Here is a 21,715-nt window from a genome sequence, read left to right as displayed (position 1 = left end):
ACACCACAATACATTAGAAAATTGACTAATCTTAGCTGTGACATTAGGGTCTGTGCACCAACTTCATGATAAATTCTGTTTTTCCTTGGCCCATGGAAAATATATTCATGAAATTTCAATGTCCGATGAAACAAGTCATCTTTTAACCAGAGCATGACTGTGACACACCATTCCTCATTTCTATTCCAGGCAGAGCTTTATTTTAGTCAAATAAATATCCATTTATCTTACTGTATTTCTTTTTTTTTTGTGTACAATTCACACACAGGCCCAGTAATTGAACAGGAGTAGTTGTTGTGCAGGAACCCCCACAAATGAAACTGCCACTGTAGCATCAAAAATAATCAATTTGATGAGTCTTGTATATACTCCCATACTCAAAGTAATGTGATATTGATTCGACACTCTGATATAGTAGTCCTCTCCTGCAACAGCGTGATTATTGGCTTTTGACAAATTCCCGCACAGTCTGTTCCTCCCTCCCTCCCTCCCTCCCGCTCGGCCTCGGCCAGAACCTCTTTTGTCTCAGAGCTCGATGCAACACACCCCCCAGTCCGCTACACGGCCCCACTTTTTGGCTGTTTTTGTAACCCACTTGGACAATAAAAGGCTCCTTACTTTACTGCTGAACAACAGCAGCAGCAGGATGGAATTTGACCCAATCAGTCTACATCAAACCATTTTACACGCCGCTCGATTTGCATCTAAAAGACGTGCAATTTCATATCCTCTGACTCTCCTTCGCTTTGTTTCACCTTCACACACACACACACGCACACGCACACACACACATCGGCGCGTTCCTTTAAATTATTATGTTTCTGAGTGTTGTAAGGCATTGTGGATGGTTGCTCTGAAAAACTAATACATTATTTAAATCTAAATCAACCTCCCTTGTCCGGGTGTGTTATGGATGACAATAACACTGCCTTCCCCTCCCAACATACACACACTCCGGTCCTCCTCGCGCCACCGTTCACTCTCCGGTTATCTGTCTTTTCTTTGGGAATCAAAAAATGTGCCAAAGTCCAAGACAATGGTATGGATGGAGTCGAGGTGGGAGCGAATGATGAAGGGGTAAAAGGTGATGGATGTTGGGGGCAAATGGATAGATGGATGGAACTCAAGTATGGGGAGGCAGGGCCGGGAAGGGAAAGGATAGACGAATGATGGATCACGGGGGAAGACGGGGGCTGGCGTGGGGATGAAGTGAAGGCCGCAGAGGAAAGATGAAAAGATGGCAGGCCTCACCACCAGGCCAGTCTGTATTGATTAGTGTGTGTAATAAAGAAAGCGAGACACCTGGCCCCAGAGAGGACATGGTTCACTTGGTGTCTGCTTTAACAAGGAGTGAGTGTGTGTGCGCGTGTGTGTGAGACACAGCGAGATCCAACGCTGCTAAATATGCCGATGCGTGCATTTTACTCTCAGAAATGCCAAGGGGTGTCTACAGAAATGAATAAAAGAACAAGTACAGTATGTGTGCATGCAAGTGTGTGCACCTGTGTCTGTCTGTTTGTGCCGGGACGAGTACAGTGCATGCAAGTCTGTGTGCTCGTGCATGCTGCAGGCTGCAACCTCTGTGCGCTGTGCATGAAAACGCTTCACACACACACACTCACACACAAAACAAGGGCCTGCTCATAGGAAAATCAATAAGATAGTGATAGAAATATGCTTGAATGTTCTCTAGGTGAGAGATTGATCTGAGCTCCACCGAGGGTCTGTCCAAAACCAAATAATGGTTAGGGGCCAGCGACCTCCACATCTCCACAGAAAACAATAATTATAACCTCTGTGTGTGCGCCTGGACCAGGCATAAAGGCCCGAGTCAATGAAGGCTAAATACTAGCATTGCAGGGGGTTAAGGGAAGAAAAGAGAGAGAAAAAAAAAAAAACTTATTTACAAGCTATTGTGAATTTTTGGGATTTTTTGTTTGACAAAACTTCACTAAAAACAGGTACAAGTAATTTTGTTTTCACCCACCCAGGTAATGCAACATGTATATCATATATTGTTAAATATATTGTTATCTGATCGAGGAAAGAAAACAGGAAGCAGTATCTACTTTTCGACATATCAGACCATAAATGACGCCAAATTAAATTGCAACTGTAGTTTGTTTACAGTTTTTCTTTGCCCCACCAAGAAGTGGAGCTCCATAAATAAATAACTGTATCTGTCTCAACTCTATTCATTTTTCTCCTAACTCCCGCTTTCCAAATTCCTAAACATCCAGTGTATTTTATGCTGATTGAACTGCAAACAAATTTAATACCAGCTTAAAAACAACATGACGATGAGCTTCTAAAGAGGAAATAACCGCGACATATGTTGGTTATATTAACCTAATGCTGAACACTGTGCTAGCGGAGGGATTGCATTGCTCACCTGTGTGTTTGCTGCTGAAGGCCAAATCCATAAAATTGATAAAACACAAAAAGTTTCAGTTTCAGCAGTGATTTTTTTTGGTTTTTTTTACAGAAGCTCCCACATATTTAAACTGTGATGCCTGTGTCCAGCTTCACTCTTGAAGGTGAAGCACCTCCAGCTCTGTGTGTGGGATTTGATAAGGCTGGCAACACGGACTGATAGACGGGGGCATCCGGGCTGCAGCGCTGCGTCTAAAGTGCCCTTTGTGGCAGAAAAACTAACTGGATCCAAACTCACTGTTGGGCATAGCCAAATCAAAATGAAGTCTCTCCACTGAACTGCATTTTGTCATTTTATCCAATTATGTTGCAGGAGGCGAAAGGTTTCCATATTAAAAACCTTTTCCGGCTAAAGCTCAATCATTAAAAGTGTTTGGCGGGAGTGGGGTATTAAAACGCCTTGGTGGAAATTGTTAAGTAGTTTCATATAATCTCAAAGGATGATTTGCTAACAAATGATTTGCTTTTCGCTTCCCAGGGCTGGATTGGCCGACAGAAATCCCTCATATTACCTACCAAACCCATCATCAGCACAGTCACTTTTTGAGTGATGAGTCTCCTACAGGAACCAACAGCTGTATGTGCAAATCATGCATATAAATCAATTACCGGGGCCCTATGTACTTTAAATGCACCCATTAATTAAGCAATGTCAGACACAATGAACCGTGAAGTTCATTACATTTTTAGCATTCAAACCCAGGATTATTTGAAGAGTGCATGAGAGAGAGGGAGACGGGTTTACCTAATGATTAGCCCCATAGCTCAACGTCGGGCAGATGCCAGCGGAAATTTCTGAAAAGCTGTTGCGAGAGATAGAACAGCAGCGAGCTGTCTCAGCAATCTGCAAAAACACAAACCGTTTGATCAAAAGACGGGGAGTCACAACAACTATGAGCTGAGCCTACTTTGAAACTTCCAGCTCAATAAGATGCAAAACCCTTATATCACAGCCCCGACATGCCATAAATGCTGAATTTTTATCTTTTCTTTTTTTTTTTTTGGAAATAGCACGTGAAACCTTTGGAATTTTTTTAGTTTCTTGCAATACTGGACATAAGTAAGTCACACATCGATCAATAAAAAGTGTTCAGACCTGATGCAACCATGATGTTCATGTCTTCAGCGAGTATATTTATTAAATATTCACATTACTGGTGGAGACACTTGCGACTTACATGGGATCACATTTTACGGCCTGATATCACTAAACTATAAGGAAAAAAATCCCAATTCGATGAATATTAAGATATTTTACACTGACAAACATTTGAATTTGCAAAAAAATTATTTTGTGTATGCATTTTATTCCTACAATCACATTAAGTCTGTTCATGATTTTTTTGTTTGATATTTAGTCTGGTCTTTCCTGCAGATACTCAATGACCGACCGAGTAACAGGTCTACTATAAGAACACCCCTGTGCCTTTGACGACATTCACATCCTCTCCCTTTAGAAAGGATTTTAGCCAAATGATTAAACTTTCAGTTTGTAAAACGCAGCATTTGTAGTTCTGTCTGATCAGCTTCTGCTTTGTTTTTACTGATCGGAGGAAGTTTCTCTCTTGTGCTTTCACTCATCAATATATTTTGTCGATATAGTACCTTTCAGACATAAAATCCAACTTCAAGTGCTTCACAAAGGGACTGATACACACAGAAATATACAAAACACTCATACACAAATATCCAGAGCAAAAACATAAGCGAGGGAGATCAATAAAAGTCCAAAAGAGTTGGATCAAACAAACCGTTTCTTTTTTAAGTGCAAAAAATTCCATGCAGAATCCTTTTAGACGTGTATTATTTAGTATTTAAACTAGTAATTCTATGACAAAGCCACGGTTTTTCGGGTCGTCTTGATTCCTCTGTGGAATTTTTTGAGTATTTATTCAATTTATCATTTATTTTTAGATTCAGTGAGCTGGTCTTTAAAGTTCAACAGTTTTGAGAATTCATGATGGTCGTTTCATTAAATGATAGCAAACACAGAACCAGTGTGTGTGTGTGCGTGTGTGTGTGAACTCGGTGTTGTCAGGCTACACTTTGGTTCAAGTTGCAGTGAGATGACAGGAGGGGGGTGGGAGGGGGGCGCAGCGAGAAGAAGCTGAGCCCAGCTGCCTGGCATTAAGCAATGACCTCTGCATAATGAAAGATGGCGACAACATTTCCCACTCATTACAAGGTTCCACACTGTGACAAGATTTGCATATTCATATATTTTTCCCTTCACCTCCCCTCCCCTTCCTTCACCGCAAATTATTTTTTCCTGTGAGCAGGACATCTGCCTCCCTGACACCGCTCTGGAAGAGGGAAAATAAATAAATATGTGTGTGGAGAAGCACATGATCCATCCAGATGCCACCGAAATATGGTCCCACGCCGACATCGTCACACACCACACACAAATGTATGTTTTCCACGGCTTAAGCACCAGGAAATCATGTTTAGGGTCAGCGGAGAAGAATACAGCCTGGGCATAAGAACCTGACAGAGGCCTGGAATGTATTTCTGATTTGCATATTATTGTTGTACTATAATGGCACTGCAGTACTGGTGTGTCAGGTTTTTAATGGCCAGACAAAATAAATCCATGTCACCAATCTGAGAGCCAATGGAAATAACCCGGAATCAGGAAATGATAAAAATAATAATAATAGATGTTGAATGAAAGGACAATTTTTTATAAGATAGTTCTTTTAATAGATGATGTTTAGTAGGGGAAGTTTAAAAGATTTTACAGGAGTGTATCACAACATACAGAATAGATGAAAAGGGTTAGATTTTCGATTTCATCAAAAATGACTTTTCAAAACTTTTCCAAATGTGGGAATACTTTCACTGCTCTCAGGCTACCTTAACGTGGTTTTTCTCAGATCAAGTCAAACATAAAACCCGAAGCGCTTCCATTCTCTACAAGCAAGTAAGTACATTTCAATGCACACACACACAAAAAAAATCATATTATTATATTACAATAATAGAAAACAGAGATGTGTGAAAACGCAGAAAATGAACAAAAATGTTCAAAAGAAATCTTTGAGCGATTGCCCTGAAAAACAATCAGAAAAACGTTTGAAGAGAAAAAGAAAAGAGAGGAGCAAAAGTGGGAATTTGAATCCATTTTATTTCCTTGTGCAACTTTAATTCAAATGAATCAGGCTGAGCTGCGCCCGCCAACTGTGCCCGGAGAGTCGCCGATCTCCACGTGCAGCATAACGATCACCGCAGCACTTCTGAATACAAACTGTTTTATGTGAATACCTCAAGCTGAGGGCTACATAAATATAGAATTAGACAAAGTGTTATTTTTTTCTTTTTATGTTTTATTTTTACCCCCCCTTCTCCCCTCACTCCAGCAACATCCCCAGGTTGGGTTGGCTCTGAGCAGAGGCAGGCACTAACTTCAAAAAGTTGCAGCTCGCTTATGATAGCACTGCAAAAAGGTTTTTCTTTTAACTTAAATCAGCAAATGTGTGGAGCAGAGACCTGGCGGCGTGTTTTCCTCCCTCAGAAATGATTGCTCCCAGCGACGAATTTGCAATTTAAATGGTGGGGAATTCGTGTTTGTCATTAACAATCAAATATTTGAACCATTATAATACCTTTGCCCCCTCCGTTTCCACGCTCTCCTCGCCCGGTTTGGGAAAATGCGAAACGGCGCGTTGTTTTGATGATCGCCAACAGAAGAGGTGATCATTTTTTTTCTCAGAAAACGGGAGAAAAGAAACGAGAGCTATTCATCAAATTGTATAGCTCCAATATAAAAGAATCCCACATCAAAACAAAGCACGGGAGAGGGGAGTCCATACAGAACATTTTGAAGTTATGCTGAAGTTACTCTCCTGAACTCCGTGCTGCACATAAAAGACACGTGAAAAGAAGAAAAGCGGCGCAGGCAGCAAGGGGGAGAAAAACAGGGAGGGAGAGACGGGCTTCCTGTCATCTTTCTAAGGCAGCGTCTCTGCTTAATGTTCATTAAGAGGCTGATTGAATTGAGGGGTGTAGCTCTGTCACTGTTAATGGAGTGATCTCTAATTGGAGCGCATTAGCTCTATAGGCTCTGGCTACTGTCAGCGGCAGACAGGAAGGGCGGCATGTCACACTGCTGGAACACACCCTGGCCATGCTGGAAGTGCACCATCAGAAGACGTTTGCATAAATTAGAGATAAAATCAAAAGGTTTTTTTTTTTTTCTTCTTTTTTTTTGCAGAATAACGACACACCGCTGTTCTTTCATTTTATAACACACGAAAACCGAAACATCTAAACATGACCTCTCTTTTATGGGGACATTTAGGTCGGTTAGGCCTAATGCTTGATCATTGCTCTGTGAATAGTGTGTGTAAAAGTGTGTGTGTGTGTGTGTGTGTGTGTGTGTGTGTGTGCCTGTCCATATGCACTGTTCGCTGCGCCCCTGGGCCATGACTGTGATAGTTTAAACATGGAGGTGAGGGGCAACTTCAAGGCCAAAGTAAGGTGTGTTCCTGATAACGACGAGCGCAAATGGCCGCCCATCGCCATTGAACGGGACCCCAGAACTTGATCCGTAATGGCTGCCCGTAAAGCAGAATCATCATCAATGAAAATGACAGGTTATTAAGATCCGATTTTAGGGCGGCTACGGCTTTAGTATGATAGGTTAGCCATCTATAAAACCTTTAAAGCCCGGCCCTCAACGACATCCGTCCTGCTCCCCGTCTCCCTGCACCCGTTGCCAGAGACACATGCTAATAAGCTCACAACCTTTAATTAAGCAATATGTGTAAGTAGGCGGCCATTACAGCCTGATTTGTGAGCCACTTCATTACACTAAGCACTGGCTAGCAGACACATATTCAATACAAATCAAGCTGGCCTGAATATTATCCTGCTTAATGTGAGGCCAATATTGATATTTTATCACTCGTGTTCTGATTAGTGACTTTAAGAATCTTCATATTTCATCGTGTTGAGGCAGTGCGAAACACTTAATAACCTGCATCCATTGGAAGTGTTGCCGAAGTGTTTATTAGGTCGCAGATTGCTTATCGCTTCACTTATACTATTTATATTTACTTGGTTTCGAGAACAGCATGCAGCAACTTCCAGTTTTATTTGTTTTAGGGGTCCAGATCTAGATTATATAACCTTTGGCTCGCAAGTTTTCTTCGGAGTACAAATGTAAAGTTATGATTCTACAACAATGCATTTTCCCTAAAAAATAGAACATCAACTGATAACATGAGGAGATTATTACATCTACTATGGATGAATAAATCTAACCCACAACCTGTTGTTGCCTTATCCCTTGATGCCCAGAAAGCTTTTGATCGGGTGGAGTGGGCCTTTTTATTTGAAACACTGTCAAGATTTGGGTTTGGCGCTAATTTCTGCAGATGGATAGGAATCTTATATTCAAATCCGAAAGCTGCTGTTTTCACCAATAGGATGATATCTCAGTTTTTTAACATATCCAGATCGACACGTCAGGGGTGCAGTCTTAGTCCTTTATTGTTCACAATATTTCTTGAACCTCTTGCTGTGACGATAAGGGAGGAGCCCGGAATTCGAGGAGTTACTGCAGGAGGGAGAGAACATAAACTTTTTCTTTATGCGGACGACATTCTGATACTGTGTCAGGACCCAGCTAACTCTGTAACACAATTACTGGAAACTATTAAAACATATTCTAAAGTTTCAGGATACTGTATTAACTGGCATAAGTCAGAGGCCATGCCAGTCTCCCAGACCTGCTCCCCTCATCTACTCAATGCGTTTAAATTCAAATGGCTCCCAAAAGACATGAAATATTTAGGAATAGAACTAAATTCGGATATAGAAAAGATTATTACAACTAATATGGAAAAATTATTAAATAAAATTAAGGGTAATTTGGAGAAATGGGGCATATTAAATTTAACGTTATGGGGGAAAATAAATACAATTAAAATGGTTATTGCCCCACAAATTAACTATCTCATTGGAATGATCCCCCTATGCATCCCTCCACAACTGCTACTTAGATATAACAACATGATAAAATGCTTCCTTTGGGGTGGAAAGAAACCCAGAATTTGTTTAGATAAACTCTATCAACCAAAGAAATATGGGGGGTTGTCTTTGCCAAACATCTCTTATTATAGCAATTCTTTTGAAATGGCAAAACTCATGAAACACTGGAGTGGAACGAACACGGATTTGGACTGGATTCTGATTGAACAGGAGCTCACATTCCCTTTCAAACCCACAGAGACTCTCTCACAAATGATTAAACAAAAGGACAACAATATGATGAACCCAATTTTAACCCACTCAAGGAAAATATGGCAGGGCATACATAAAATTTGTAGAATCTCACATAACACCCAGAAATCGGCTTCTATTTGGCATAACTCTAAAATAAAAATAGGTAAACAAACCATTTACTGGGCCCAGTGGTTGAAAAAAGGTATTAGAACATTAGACGATTTGTATGAGGAGGGTAATTTTGTCTCTTATCAAACATTAGTCAATAAATTTAAACTGGAAGGAAGGGCCCATTTTTGGAAATATCTACAGCTCAGACATTGCATTAAAGGTAAGATCTTTATAAATAACGATGCTAATATAGTTGAACAATTCTTAAAATTACCACCAACATCTCAAACAGCCTCCAAGTGGTACGAGTTATGTCCCTGGAAGACCAGCAGAAGGTGTGATTCTTTAAAGATGATATGGGAGAAAGATCTAGATTGTACTTTGGATGAAGAAACTTGGAAGGGGATTCTTTCCAGCACTGAAAGATATATTAGAGAAGCTAGGAGCAAATTTATTCAATATAAAATTATACATAGATATTACTACACTCCGACTAGACTTAATAAAATGAAATTAATTGACGATGACCTGTGCTGGAAATGTAAGGGAGACCGTGGCACATATTTACATGCTATGTGGAAATGTCCTTGGGTTTTTCCTCTGTGGGAAAATGTATTGGAGTTTGTAGGGAATTGGCTTGAATGTATACTCCCAACGTCACCAAGGCTTTGCCTCCTCGGGGACAGAACAATAGTACCAGATTTAAATAAATTCAAATACCAAATATTGAAATCCGGTCTATTGACCTGTGCTCGTCTGATCCTGACGTGCTGGAAGGAACCCCGAACTCCTACAATGGAAATGTGGAAGGCTCAAATGATGGAAATGGCTACTTATGAAAAAATGCTGATGAGACTGAATGGTGGGAATGAGGCTGCTAATGAAGAATGGGAGAGTTTTAGAGATTTTGTGTATGTAAGGAGCTGAAAAGTGAATATTATTGTGAATACAAGCATATGAAGAATGTGCCACATCTGCTAAACACCCATTATATGTTAAACCCTCTCAATTTTTCATTAGAAACTTTGTGATGGACATTGCCTGCTAAAAAACCTGCCTTTATAGGTTAGTTATTTAATTCTGGGGTTTTTTTTTTTTTGTTTGTTTGTTTGTTTGTTTTTTTTTTTTTTTTGTTATTGTTGAATGTTCCTGTTCTTGTTGAAAAAATGAAAAATTCAATAAAAAATGTGAATTATAAAAAAACAATGCATTTTCCCACCAATGCAACAGCTGAAAGAACTAAACTGTAATATCCTCCGCTGTGCTTTGCAAAGGACTTCAGTCGTGCGTATAATACGAGGACTTACACAGGTTTAAGTCTTTTCTTTGAAATCACCGGTTGAGGTCTTGCAGTGCAAAACTGGAGCCACACCCGCTTCCTCCCACTGGCTCAACGCGGTGCAACCCTGAGGGCAACAAAACACCCGGTGACACTGTGCAAATAAAAAGCAGGCTGCTTTGCACAGGTAAGCGCATCCTATGTGCGTGTGTGTGTGTGTGTGTGTGAGGGACGAGGCGGCGGAGACGACAGAGTGTTTACTTGGTGATCCCACTGTAAAGACTACATATTTACCTGTTGACAACAAAAGCATGTTTACGTGAATGAAGCATCAGGCGAACACTCACGCCCAAACAGCCTCTTCCGCTGCCGCAACTGAAGTGAGGAACTGGCCCCTCCTTTATCCTCCCTCTGATTGGCGGCGCAGGTCCGGCCTGGGCAGGGCAGCATGCCGGCTGCATTCTCAACGCCCTCCGCGCCGCCCGTCACCTTAACAGAACGAAGAAAAAAAAAAAAAAAGAATCCCAGAGCACGCCCTCATCAGTCGGGTATCATGAAAGGTAACAAAAAAAAAAAAAAAAAAAAGAAGCAAAACAATGATACACACCCGACAGTTTCTTGAGACCCTGCAGCCAAATATATCAAACATCACAAAGTACAGGTTGAACTTGGACGACAATGACAGAGATTGGCAGGAGAACTGCTTATTTTCCTGCAGGCCTGTTAGCAGTGTTGTCATGCACAGTCTCTTCCTCTGTCCTGGTGCTCAGAGTGGAGTTGGAGGAGAAGCAGAAATGGAGACTTTATATGACACACTACCTCTCTTCCCACAGGGAAAACAGCTCACACAACTCCGCGTTGGCCTACTTTTGTAACGATGATAGGAAACACAACTTAAATCTCACTGGTATAAGCGATTATAGAATTTTAAAGAAGACGAGAAAAAAAACTTTATGTGCATTTTCTGTTAAGACGCACACTCAGTATTAAAAAAGTGTTACAAAACCGTCATTAGTAATTAAAAACTAGATGTAAAAAGGTGAAGAACAAACTGTAACATCAACAACAGGGTTAAGCAAGGCACTTTCCTCATGTCACAAATTGCACGCGTAGAACCGCAAGAAAAACGTTCCACTGAGTTCTTGGTGATCTGAAACTAGTATAAACTTGCAGGATAATTACATGCGGCGTTCTTTGGAGAAGTCCTCCTGCTTAACAGATATGGCTGCCAGGGAGGCATTAATCTCCTAATGCAACATATAGCCAAGGACATTCCCCCTTACTCTCTTCTCTTCCCACACAGACACACACACGCAAGCGCACAGACCAAAGCGCACAGAGTGCACTCACTTCCTGTACAAATCAAATTCATATTTCTGAGGGCTGCCGGTGACCTCACGGCAAATGAAGCGTAGGTCCGCGGCTCCGCAGCGGCAATCAAACGCGCGGCGGAGTAATTACAAAAGAGGGGCAGGAGGGAGAATTGACGTGGTTTGTCAATTAATGTTGCTGCGAGGTGTTTTTTCAAAAGGTTAACTTCTTCATATTGCCTGCATGCTAAATTAGGTCAATATTGGTCCGGCGAGGAGCCGCGGACGGACAGTGGGGGCTGAGTCACGGACGCGCAGAGACACCGGAAAAGGTCCCCCGTTAATAAGTGATGGCGTCTCACGATAATGATGTGAGGCTCAGTCATGGCGCCACGCGGCGCGCCTTTGTACAGTTACTGTAGAAGTCTGCAAAAAAACGAGGGTTACCTGCCATGAAGGTCAAACGATTTAATGCTCTGTGGTGAAAATCTCCACACCTTTTGTTTCTACTAACACTTGAACACGTCACCCTTCAAAGTAAAAAAAAAAAAAAAAAAAAAGAAAAAGGAAAAAAAAAACGAGAGAAAAGGAAGCTCAGCTGAAATTGCAGAGAAAAGTGTTTTTATTTATACAAGTCACTGGAGATGCTCATCATCAGCGGTTTTTCCGAGCCATAAATAATTTGCGGAGAGAGGTAATATTCAAGCTGGCAGAGCCTTAGTTGTGCATCTTTAATGGAAGTTTTACAGAAGCTGAGCCAGTTCTTGCATATGCTGCTGCCTCCCATATGGAGGGAAGGAGACAAAAGGAGCACAGTTGGCTTGTCCTATCTTTTTATAAGTCCATCGACACTTAAATGCTAGCCCCGGAGAAAAAGCGACACAGGGGGACATAAACCCACTGTGGTTTTAGGAGGGAAGATAATGACTTTGCCTGCATTAATTTCTTCATCAGCCATCTTGTTTCTACAGACAGAGTGGTTATGAGTCCTTCTCTGAAGGTCCTAGGTTATATAGATGCATTTCCCTGCATAATTTTGGCCCTAACAGTTGTTGTCAGCAGTGCATTTTGTGAGTTAGCAGCTGTGGAACATCTGTTTATAGGTAATGAGTGTTTGAAAAGCTACACCTCACTTTACCTTTAATGTCTTTTATTGGAGCACACTGATGGGAACGTGGCGTTAACTTTTTTCGTATTGTTGTGATTCAGCGAGAAGATTCCTTCAACATGGTCAATATTACAGACGCCCGCCTTGGGCAACAGACTGAATGAGAGCATATGATGCATCATTAATATTAACTTTCTTTAAACAGAATTCAATATGCAAGTCAATAAAGACTTCATTATGGTTATATTTTTTACTACACGCCCACAACTTTAACTTTACTCCTTCCATGCTATTTGTACTTATTACTAAGGATGCAGTAGAAAAAAAAAAAAAAGCCATAGCAGGTTCAATAATGGCTGCAAAAAAAAAAAAAAGAGAAAAGAAATGTTTGGATTCTCGTGACTCTTGCTCACTTTCACACTTTTCAACAGATCAAACAGGACACACATTTCTGTTTTTTTTTTTTTTTTTTGTTTCTTCCAAACAGTGTTTGCAGCTCGGGGCGCTTCTCCTCAGGACGTGCTTTTTAAAGGTGTTCATTTAGACAAATTTTGGGTGTAAATGTGCGGGTATTATGCAAAGCCGCCGGCCCCCGGAGCCCTGGTCATGTTAGTCTAAGGGTGGAACAAGTCCTCCGGGGCACGGGTGTCCAGGACGGCGCCTGAGAAAACACAGCTCTTTAAGGGAAATGAGCCATCCGTCAATATTTCCTCAGTAAATGGAAACAGACTTCTTAAGTAGCAGGATTGGTCTGGTAACTAACTGGGACAGACAATGGAGAGATATTAGTTTAGTGCCTTAAGACTGTGTATTTCACGTCAACGTTAAAAAAAAAAAAAAAAAAAAGAGAAAAAACTTTAGCTTTTCAGATATATTCAGTGCATATTGGAAATTGAAATATTTTTATTGCTTGAGGATCTGTGCTAAATGTTGTCTGGTAACCTAGCAGTGTAACCAGATCACCATAAAACAAGCTGTTATTTTGACAAGTGAATAAGGTAATAAGCCAGAACAGGAAAACCCCATAAAACTGCTTAAAAATATCATAAATTTAAGAATAGCAGGGGCATTCTCTGTGTAACCGCGGCCTCATAGCGAATCCTTCTTCTATTTCATTCTGTATCTTTATTTTTATTTTTTATCAATTTAATTTAGTGGAAGTGCCTGTTTGGCTGTTCTTCTCTCCGAGGAGCTGTCACCTTACATCTGAAGGCCAGTTTGTACACAGCACCCCGTCGCAGTGTGTATATCACTGCCAAAATTATATAAAGCACTAATAAAATCAGCTCAAGTGTTCTTCCAAGTGCCGGGGATGCCCTTTGGTGATTCCTAGATCTCGTTCTATACATAAAACCAGTCTATATATTCAGGGGAGGATTAGTTTTGAATATGTAAAGTGGGAGGGGGGGGGGGGGGGGGGGGGGGGTGCTGCAAGGCGAAGGGGAACGGCGTAGTCCTCAGTCGGCGACGCACGCACATCAGTGTTATCGCTCCTCGGTACCAGCGGGTGAAAGAGGACGCCACCGGCATCTCTTGCTACTGGAGGTCTCTGCCTGTGAAGTTGCGAGGAACAGACAGCAACACCCAAGGGACGCAGTGTGTATGAGAAAAAAGAGCAACAGAAAGATTATAAAGCGCGTGAGAGAGTGTGTGTGTGCGTGCGTGTGTTTTCCAAGGACGGTGACACCTATCTTTCACACAAGTTGGCTTCTGTGAAACTTCATCCTTTTGAGAACAGCAAGTCGACGGGGTGGGGATAAAATCTCCAAGTCAGGAGTGAATCGCGAGCTACAGTTGTGTGTGTGTGTGTGTGTGTGTGTGTGTGTGTGTGTGTGTGTGTGTAGCTGTCAAGGTTATTAGTGTAATAAATTTTTGTCAGCATCTGCAATTATGTGGTTATGAGGGGAGGGGGGGAAGGAAGAGTCGATTTTTGTGAATAACTTTTTTTTTTCCCCACACAAAGAAAAGATCTGTGCATGTTTGTGCGCTCTGTTTGACTATGAACAATCCCCCCAGATGTCTCATGTGCTATGCACAAGTCTAGAGGCTACAAACACACACACACACACACACACACACAAACGCATACACAGACTATGTGACACCAGTAATAGATATACCATGGCGTGTGTGAACTCACATAAGATCACCATCACTCACACTTTGATTGAGAACCATTAGAAGGCGACGGAGCCTCAGAGCTAATTGTTGGTGCTTATAACTTCCTCCTCTCCTTTGACGTTCAAACTTTGAAATATTAATTTTGCTGGGAAGATCCAGGTAGCTCGGGGACTGACAGAATGATGGAGGAAAGCAACGCAGTTTTCCAGTTGTCACAAAGCGCCACTTTTAATTAGGCAGCGCTGTTCTGTGAATCGGTGATTCCTGAGCCGCGGCTCCGTTCGGGGAGGGAAAGTGAGCCGAATGGAGTCAAAAGTCACGATGGATTCTGAGTGTCAAAGAAAATAAGAGCAAGCATTTAAATGGGACCAAATCATATATCTTAGTTTTAATTGCTTAGATGTACTGTTTACATTTTTCAGGGACTCTTCTAAATTATGGGAATTTATTGTCCAGCTGGACTTGTTCATTCATATATCATCATTTTCTTCTAAGTTATTTTTAATGGGGAAATTAAATTATTTCTGTCTTTACAGCTACTTCACCTTCAGACCAAATCAAATAAATGTCTTAAAATTGGAACGGTAGACTCTCATGACTGAAGATGAGATGAGAGTGAAATTCAAGAAAATTAACTCTAAAATCACATTTATCAGCATATTCAGGTTAAATATCACATTTTCTTTATTCCACAATGAAAAATATTGTTGTTAATGGCTGATCTGTGGGACATGAATGACATGGTGAATGTGTGATCGAGGTAGCTCTTTAACATGCACATCTTCTCCGAGCTTACCTTATGAATTTTGCTGTCCCTTCAAAACTGTAAACAATTACCAGACAAGACAGACAGTTCCTGAACACAACCACATGGCAATTTTTCATGTGCGAAAAGCTGAATTCTCAATATTTACAATTCGCAACAGAAAGCAGGAACCGTGGTTTTATACATTTCTCTACGTATTTCAGTCGGTTGTGCATTAAAGGTGTGCAGCCCACCCACCTCCAGGATGGCTCCGTCTGGTTGCCGGAGGAAATGTCTGAATCTCTGTTTCAGCCCTCTCAGGGACAGTGTGTACACTGTCACATGGGTGCTCGTCTCGCCCTCTGGTAGCGGCGCGCCTCGCCTGCTCGGCTCGTCTCCAGAGGCCGCCGAACTTGGCGCGGGTTCATCTGACGTCCAGATATAGTCATCGACCACCACCTAATCAAGGAAGGAATCCAAGGGGATGGATGGTAAAACTCAAACTTTTGATGTTTGAGAAATTAAAGAGGATAAAAACTGTTTTTAATTAATAAACAGGAGTAAAAGCAGGAGCATCATGGGTGTTTTGTGCATAAGCGAGCTAATAGCGCCTGAGTCCAATAGGGCCTGATCGGTGGCAGGTAATGTGACAGGTTGTGTTTGTGATTACCCGTGCTGTGTAATCTGGGTGGCAGGCCTGTTTATGACTCTTTCTCTCTGTGTTGGGGGCTCACACACCTGTAATGCGCTGCCCTTCCCTATTAGAGTGAGACACGGGGAGCAAGCGGGGCGTGTAACATGGTATATAGGTCATGTAACTCGAAGTCATCCATGTGTGAAGATCATAGAAGCTCTCTGCCTCTCTGGGAGTGGCTGCTGGTGAAGGCTGCAGTGTCTCATGAGCACGGCTCTTTTGCATCATATTAACAGAAAAGCAGCAGATCTGTACAGCGTCAGTTTAGATCTTGCTCAATAAAGTTAACGTTAATGATTCAGGGTGTCAGATGAAGGTAGGCCTGCATTTCCAAGGCCCTCCTGTACGAGCTACCGGCAAAGATTTACTGTGTGTTTTGCGCCTGTAGAGGCTAATACAGAGCCGTAAGTCAGTCTTTAACTCAGAACTCCAGACTCGCACACACACTGAACTCCACACACAGTGTCAGAGCCACAAAGAAAAGGAAGTTTTTCAAGGTGACCCCCTAATTGGCTGTATAATTATGATTCTTCTAAAAATACAGACAGAGGAAAAAGGCAAACTCATTCAGTGGGCCATGAGTGGCAGGGTCAAGCTGAAGGAGAGGTTTAATTTGGCGCTGTATCGATGTCACCCCACACTTACACACGGTTAGCCAAACACAACTCTAGGCACTTCGCTGAGAAAACAGTGGGAGCCATTACCCCGCTTGTAATTAGAGACATAGCATGAACTACAAAACCAGAGAGTGCCATGAGTAGAAATCAACTCGTTGTCCAGATGTCAAAGTGTCACAAATGCACAAAAAAAAAAGCAAAAAAAAAAAAAAAAAAAAAACGCAAGTGAAGATTACTTAAAGAATGTGTGTGTGTTGCTGTGTTTGGGTTGGGTGGGGATCCTGGGATGGATCTCTTAAACGCTAATTCAGACGCTCATTAGTAAAAACGCCTGAACTGCACTTTGCCTGCAGCCTGGCCCCGGCCCACACTGGGTGAAACTGATTACTTGAATTTTTTTTTTTTTTTAAGTAATCAGAACTTCCGCAAGGCAGCAATCAGTCTGTTTGGATAGCATGTGTGTGTTGATTTGCTGCCTTTCTACCAGGGAGTGTGTGAAAATCGGAGATCTCTTCCCGTATTGTGCTTTCCACCTCGTTCACGACGCAGTGACAAATCGCATTTAAAGTCATGAACGCCAAAGAAGAAAAAAGAAAAAAACTGAGTAAGAAAACATCTTTTCTTTCTCCGCTGGCCATAGGAAGTGTGCCTATGGCCCCGATTGTGGCCTCTTTCCAGGACTTTTTAGACCAAGCTGTACAGCGGTGATAGAAACACCATGCTTTCTGCCTCTGTGCTCTCAGTCACTTTGGTTAAACACACCTGCTTAAATTCCCCGGTGTGGTTCGCATGTGCACGTATTTTGGCTTGCATGAAAATAGATTTTTTTGATGTTAGCCATGCCACCATCCTACGCTAATTAGCACGTGAAATCCAGTTGACAAGACCAGACAAAAGCCTGAAAAGGTGTTTGTGTGTTTTGGTTTGGGTGATGCCATTTCATGCAACGCACCATGGCTCTCAGGAAGCATCACCGCCGAGACACAAAAAGGAAAAGAGCATTAGAGGGCCTGTCTGCTCCACACTACCCTGTTCTGGTCTGTTGTGTTGCGTTATGGTGCTAGCCTGGCTCCTAGCCCTAGCTTGAGTGCTCTCTCCACTCCACCATTGTTCCATTTGATAGCACTAAGTGACTGATTTAGGTTCAATGCCTGCATGGAGCAGACAGGCCAGCTGTGGGTTAAGCAGATAGCATTCAAGTGAGCTAACCCAATTCAAACCCAATCAAGCCGGGATTTATCGTCGGGGTCTGTATTTAGAAATCTGATAGAGTCTGCATCAGTCTCTTGACTTGTATCAGGAGAGACGGGCCTTATTTCTTTTAGTGGGGGACTATAAACGGCAAACCATGTTTTCCAGCAGGGACATAAATTTCAGGATTTGTAGACATTACCGCAAATGCACATTGGGAAAAGGAGGGAGGAGACAGGGGCACAGGAAGTGGGGATGGCACAGCTGCAGACGTGGCTCCATGGTTCACAAATATAGTCTGTCTGTCTTTCTGGGAGAAGATGCGATTTCACACCCACCGAATCATACCAAACCACATATGAATGAAAAATAAAAGCAATCAGTCTTTAAATACAGGCGCCTGTGGAAAGGTTTTCTTTTTAAAAATCCAGTGTGACTTGTAATAAAATTTGACTGACCTGTCAATCATTTTCATTCAAGTGTGTTCAAATATAAAGTCTGTCAGGAGATGGATTTAGAATTCCTGTCAGTGATGTTACGACGCTTCAGTGTTTTGTTAGTTTGAGGCCAAAAAAATGGGCATGACTGCCTCAAAGATTGGCTCAATACACTACATTCAAAAAAAGGATATTCTTTTGTGTTATACTCAAAGAGTGACCCATATTTAAACCTAAATTAGGCTGTGAACTTGCAACTCACAGCTAAAAAGAGGGCAGACAAAAAGAGGCAGTTTCAGAGAATTAAATAGTAATTTTCCACTGGGTGACACTCTGGTCGAGTAATAGGACTGATATTTTGTAGATATGACTTATATGTCCTTCACTGTCATACATATTACTATCTGCCATTTTTCTATAACGGAGACACATCAGATATAAACACTTTGGAGTTGACTGTTATCCACCAAAAAGGTTATTTACATTGTGACTGATTGCCAAAATAGCTTGGTGTTCAAAACACAGTGTCAAAATAGGAACTAATCAAATAACTTGAGAGTAAATTACAGATCATCCACAGTCAAGTACTGGCATTATAAATCTACATTTTCTAAAACATTGCCATGAGGGTGGACACATCACTGATTAATAAACACCAGCTAGCAGAGTCCGCTGCAGTGAGGATGAGGACGATATTTAGAGCATATACCACATATGTGGCAACCAGAGTTGAGCTTTGAAAATGCTTCTTTGCAGTGATCTGGTGCGATGCATGTGTGCATCATGTATGTGTCTGTAAATGAGTGATGGGAGGAGAAAGGGAGAAGTCTGCATGAGCAGACAGGCTGAGCCAGGCTGGCTACTGTCCAGAACAGGAGCCTAAGGCATGGGCACAAACAGGCTTGTCAGTCCCCCTGATCCCTTAATGATTGATCCAAACTAGATAGCCATCATTACCATTCATGCAGTCTTTCTTCTCCAGATCTGCCTTCCTCTATCTAATTTTACCTCCCATTTGCATGTTCCCATGGACTAATGAAACATTTCCCATCTCTCTCTCTCTCTCTCTCTCGTCCTGCTACCTCGCAGTCTTTCATTGTGTCCACTGGTATGAAACATTTCTGGCACAACATTATGTATGAAATGTGAATGTATAATAAATTTCCACTTGGTTACACTTCCGCTAATCCTTGTCTGCAATGAGCACAACAATCGTCTTGCTATGCAGGGAAAGTGAAAGCTATACCTCTTTCTACTTCCCTCGCTATCTCCTCTCTTAAAGACAGAAGCTGCTGACCTTCCCTCTGTCTACCACCCACACATTTTCTTTGGCTATTTCGCCCCCCCACCCCGCTCCACTTCCTTATACATGCTGTGGGAGGGTTGGGGTTTTCGCGACGGCCATGATCCTTTTGGTTTGTAGTTCTGTCCCACTTGGCTTTAATTTACAGTGTGAAAATAATTAGAATCTCACTTTTGCAAAGAGTGGAGTGAAAATGTAAACAATGCTTCCCTGCGGGCGGGTGCTTCATCACTTTGACAGGTGCATTTGAATTTGCCTGGGTGGCGGACAGCCTTGGTTATTTATGTGTCAGTCGCACATGGAAGCCCGGCTGTGGCTGTGCTCGGGACTGAGACCCGGGAAGAGACTGAACCACCGAGGAACGGGGGAGTGTGGGTTTAGGGAGTGCCGAGGACGATGCCGGACACGGGGCACACGATGGGGCGTTGGCTTGCTGGTACCAGAAGGGAGGGTGGGAGTCGGACAGGGAGTGGAGATTGACAGTAAGAGTGAAACCTGGAATGGGTTGGTTTCTGGGGGATCGAGGTACGGCTGGGTCTGGACACGGCAATCTGCAGGTAGAGCTTAAATCCGGCTCGATGTTTTAAAATGAAGACCGACACGTTGGGGTTGGATTTGGCTTTATCCAAGTCACCAAATATGAGTTGTGCTGGCTAGAAACGTGGCGCTACAGCCTTGGCACAGCATACCTGCAATAATCTCGAAGCATTTGAACAGCTCCAGGTGTTGCCGGTGAGATACCTCATCTGGATGACTGCACCAGATCATGACAAGCCAACATGGCTGCACAAATGTCCTGATATTTGCTGCCAAAAAACTAAAAAAAACAAAACAGTGAAACAAGCATATGCCATTTTCACACCAAGAAGATTTCAATGCACCAAAATGAGTAAATGAATGATCATCACATCAATCGGTAAGATTTATCTGATTTTATCTTGATAAAACTGTAAAACAGTTGGAGTGACACTGACTTCACCAGCAACATCACTTCTGTACTTTGTATTTATGGGGGGGAGCGTTAATGGATGTTCCAAAACAAAAGACAGTCAAAACAGACACTGCAGCAGACATGCTCGCACAGATTGAGCTGAAAGGAGCATCAGTGATTATTGCCAAGTGAGGAGTATACGTGGAAGGCTCCCTTTGTCCGTGCACGCACATGCACAGAGAAACAGTAACACTCATCTACATGCTAACACACACACACATACATCCATGCTCACAAACAGACAAAGCCCCACACAGCGAGGCAACGCATGCGTGCATCTCCAACGCCTGCGGGCGCTTGGGGCTGTGCAGCAGGGATTGGGGGGAGGGAGGGTTGAGAGAGCGGAGGGCTGTGGGGTGATGGGGAGGAGGGAAAGTAGGGTGTGTGTGTGTGTGTGTGTGTGTGTGTGTGTGTGTGTGTAAGTATGGGGGGGGGGTGTACTGTGCAGTGAGGCTCTCTAAGCTATAGAGGGTCAATCCCTCCACTTCTCCACCACCCACCATTTCTGGCCCGGGTTCAAGGCCTGGTTGGTGAACGCTGCATTCATGCCACGGATACAAACAATATGTAGGCATATAAACACACATGTCAACAAGGGACTCGCCGTCACATGCAGCAACTATGCGCGAGCATCACCCGAATTTGAATTATTAAGCACATCTAATTTAGTGCAGATGCACAGGCCTGGTGTGTCAGGGGTCAACCTCAACAAAATGCACGCCATCATTCAGAGATATGAAAACATGCACATGCATCAGTACAGACAGAGCAAGCTCGGAACTGAGAAACTGCAAAGAATTACTCGAAATATAGTTCTTAAAGTTAAAAATATCATGCTTATGTTTACTGCAATTCAATAGAGGAAAAAAGTTTTATTTATATATGATAAATCTCTTAAAGTGTAAAACCGAACAAAATCACATCATATTTCACAACATAAGAAAAAAAAAAAAGTCCATGAGAAGGATAAAAGTCTCACTGGCTGTGTTAAACAAAAAAAAAAACCTTCACAATCCTATTATTTAATTAAAATCATCATATGGTGCTGATGTCCTGGAAAAAATGTTTATTATCAGTCAGAAAACTGTTGCGTTCTGTAACTGTTATTCACTTATAATGGTTAGTTTTGAAGAAAAGAAACAAAATA

The 21,715-nt window shown here is 42.2% G+C and overlaps 1 protein-coding gene across 1 annotated transcript in view; it reads right to left on the bottom strand.

The window, feature by feature from the left end:
• Positions 1 to 10,083: 10,083 nt before the first annotated feature.
• Positions 10,084 to 21,715, bottom strand: part of ofcc1 (orofacial cleft 1 candidate 1) — a 74,863-nt gene continuing 63,231 nt past the window's right edge. The window contains exons 22-24 of the mRNA XM_030100079.1: positions 15,594 to 15,794; positions 10,399 to 10,540; positions 10,084 to 10,178 (exon numbers count right to left, since the gene is read on the bottom strand). Of these exons, the coding sequence (XP_029955939.1) occupies positions 10,105 to 10,178; positions 10,399 to 10,540; positions 15,594 to 15,794 (417 nt within the window). The 3' untranslated portion in view covers positions 10,084 to 10,104. The remainder of the gene's footprint in view (positions 10,179 to 10,398; positions 10,541 to 15,593; positions 15,795 to 21,715) is intronic.

The sequence above is a fragment of the Salarias fasciatus genome, chromosome 9 (genome assembly GCF_902148845.1).
Source record: "Salarias fasciatus chromosome 9, fSalaFa1.1, whole genome shotgun sequence".
NCBI classification, from domain to species: Eukaryota; Metazoa; Chordata; class Actinopteri; order Blenniiformes; family Blenniidae; genus Salarias; species Salarias fasciatus.
The sequence above is the reverse complement of the archived record's forward strand: the minus strand, read 5'-3'. Positions and strand labels throughout refer to the sequence as shown.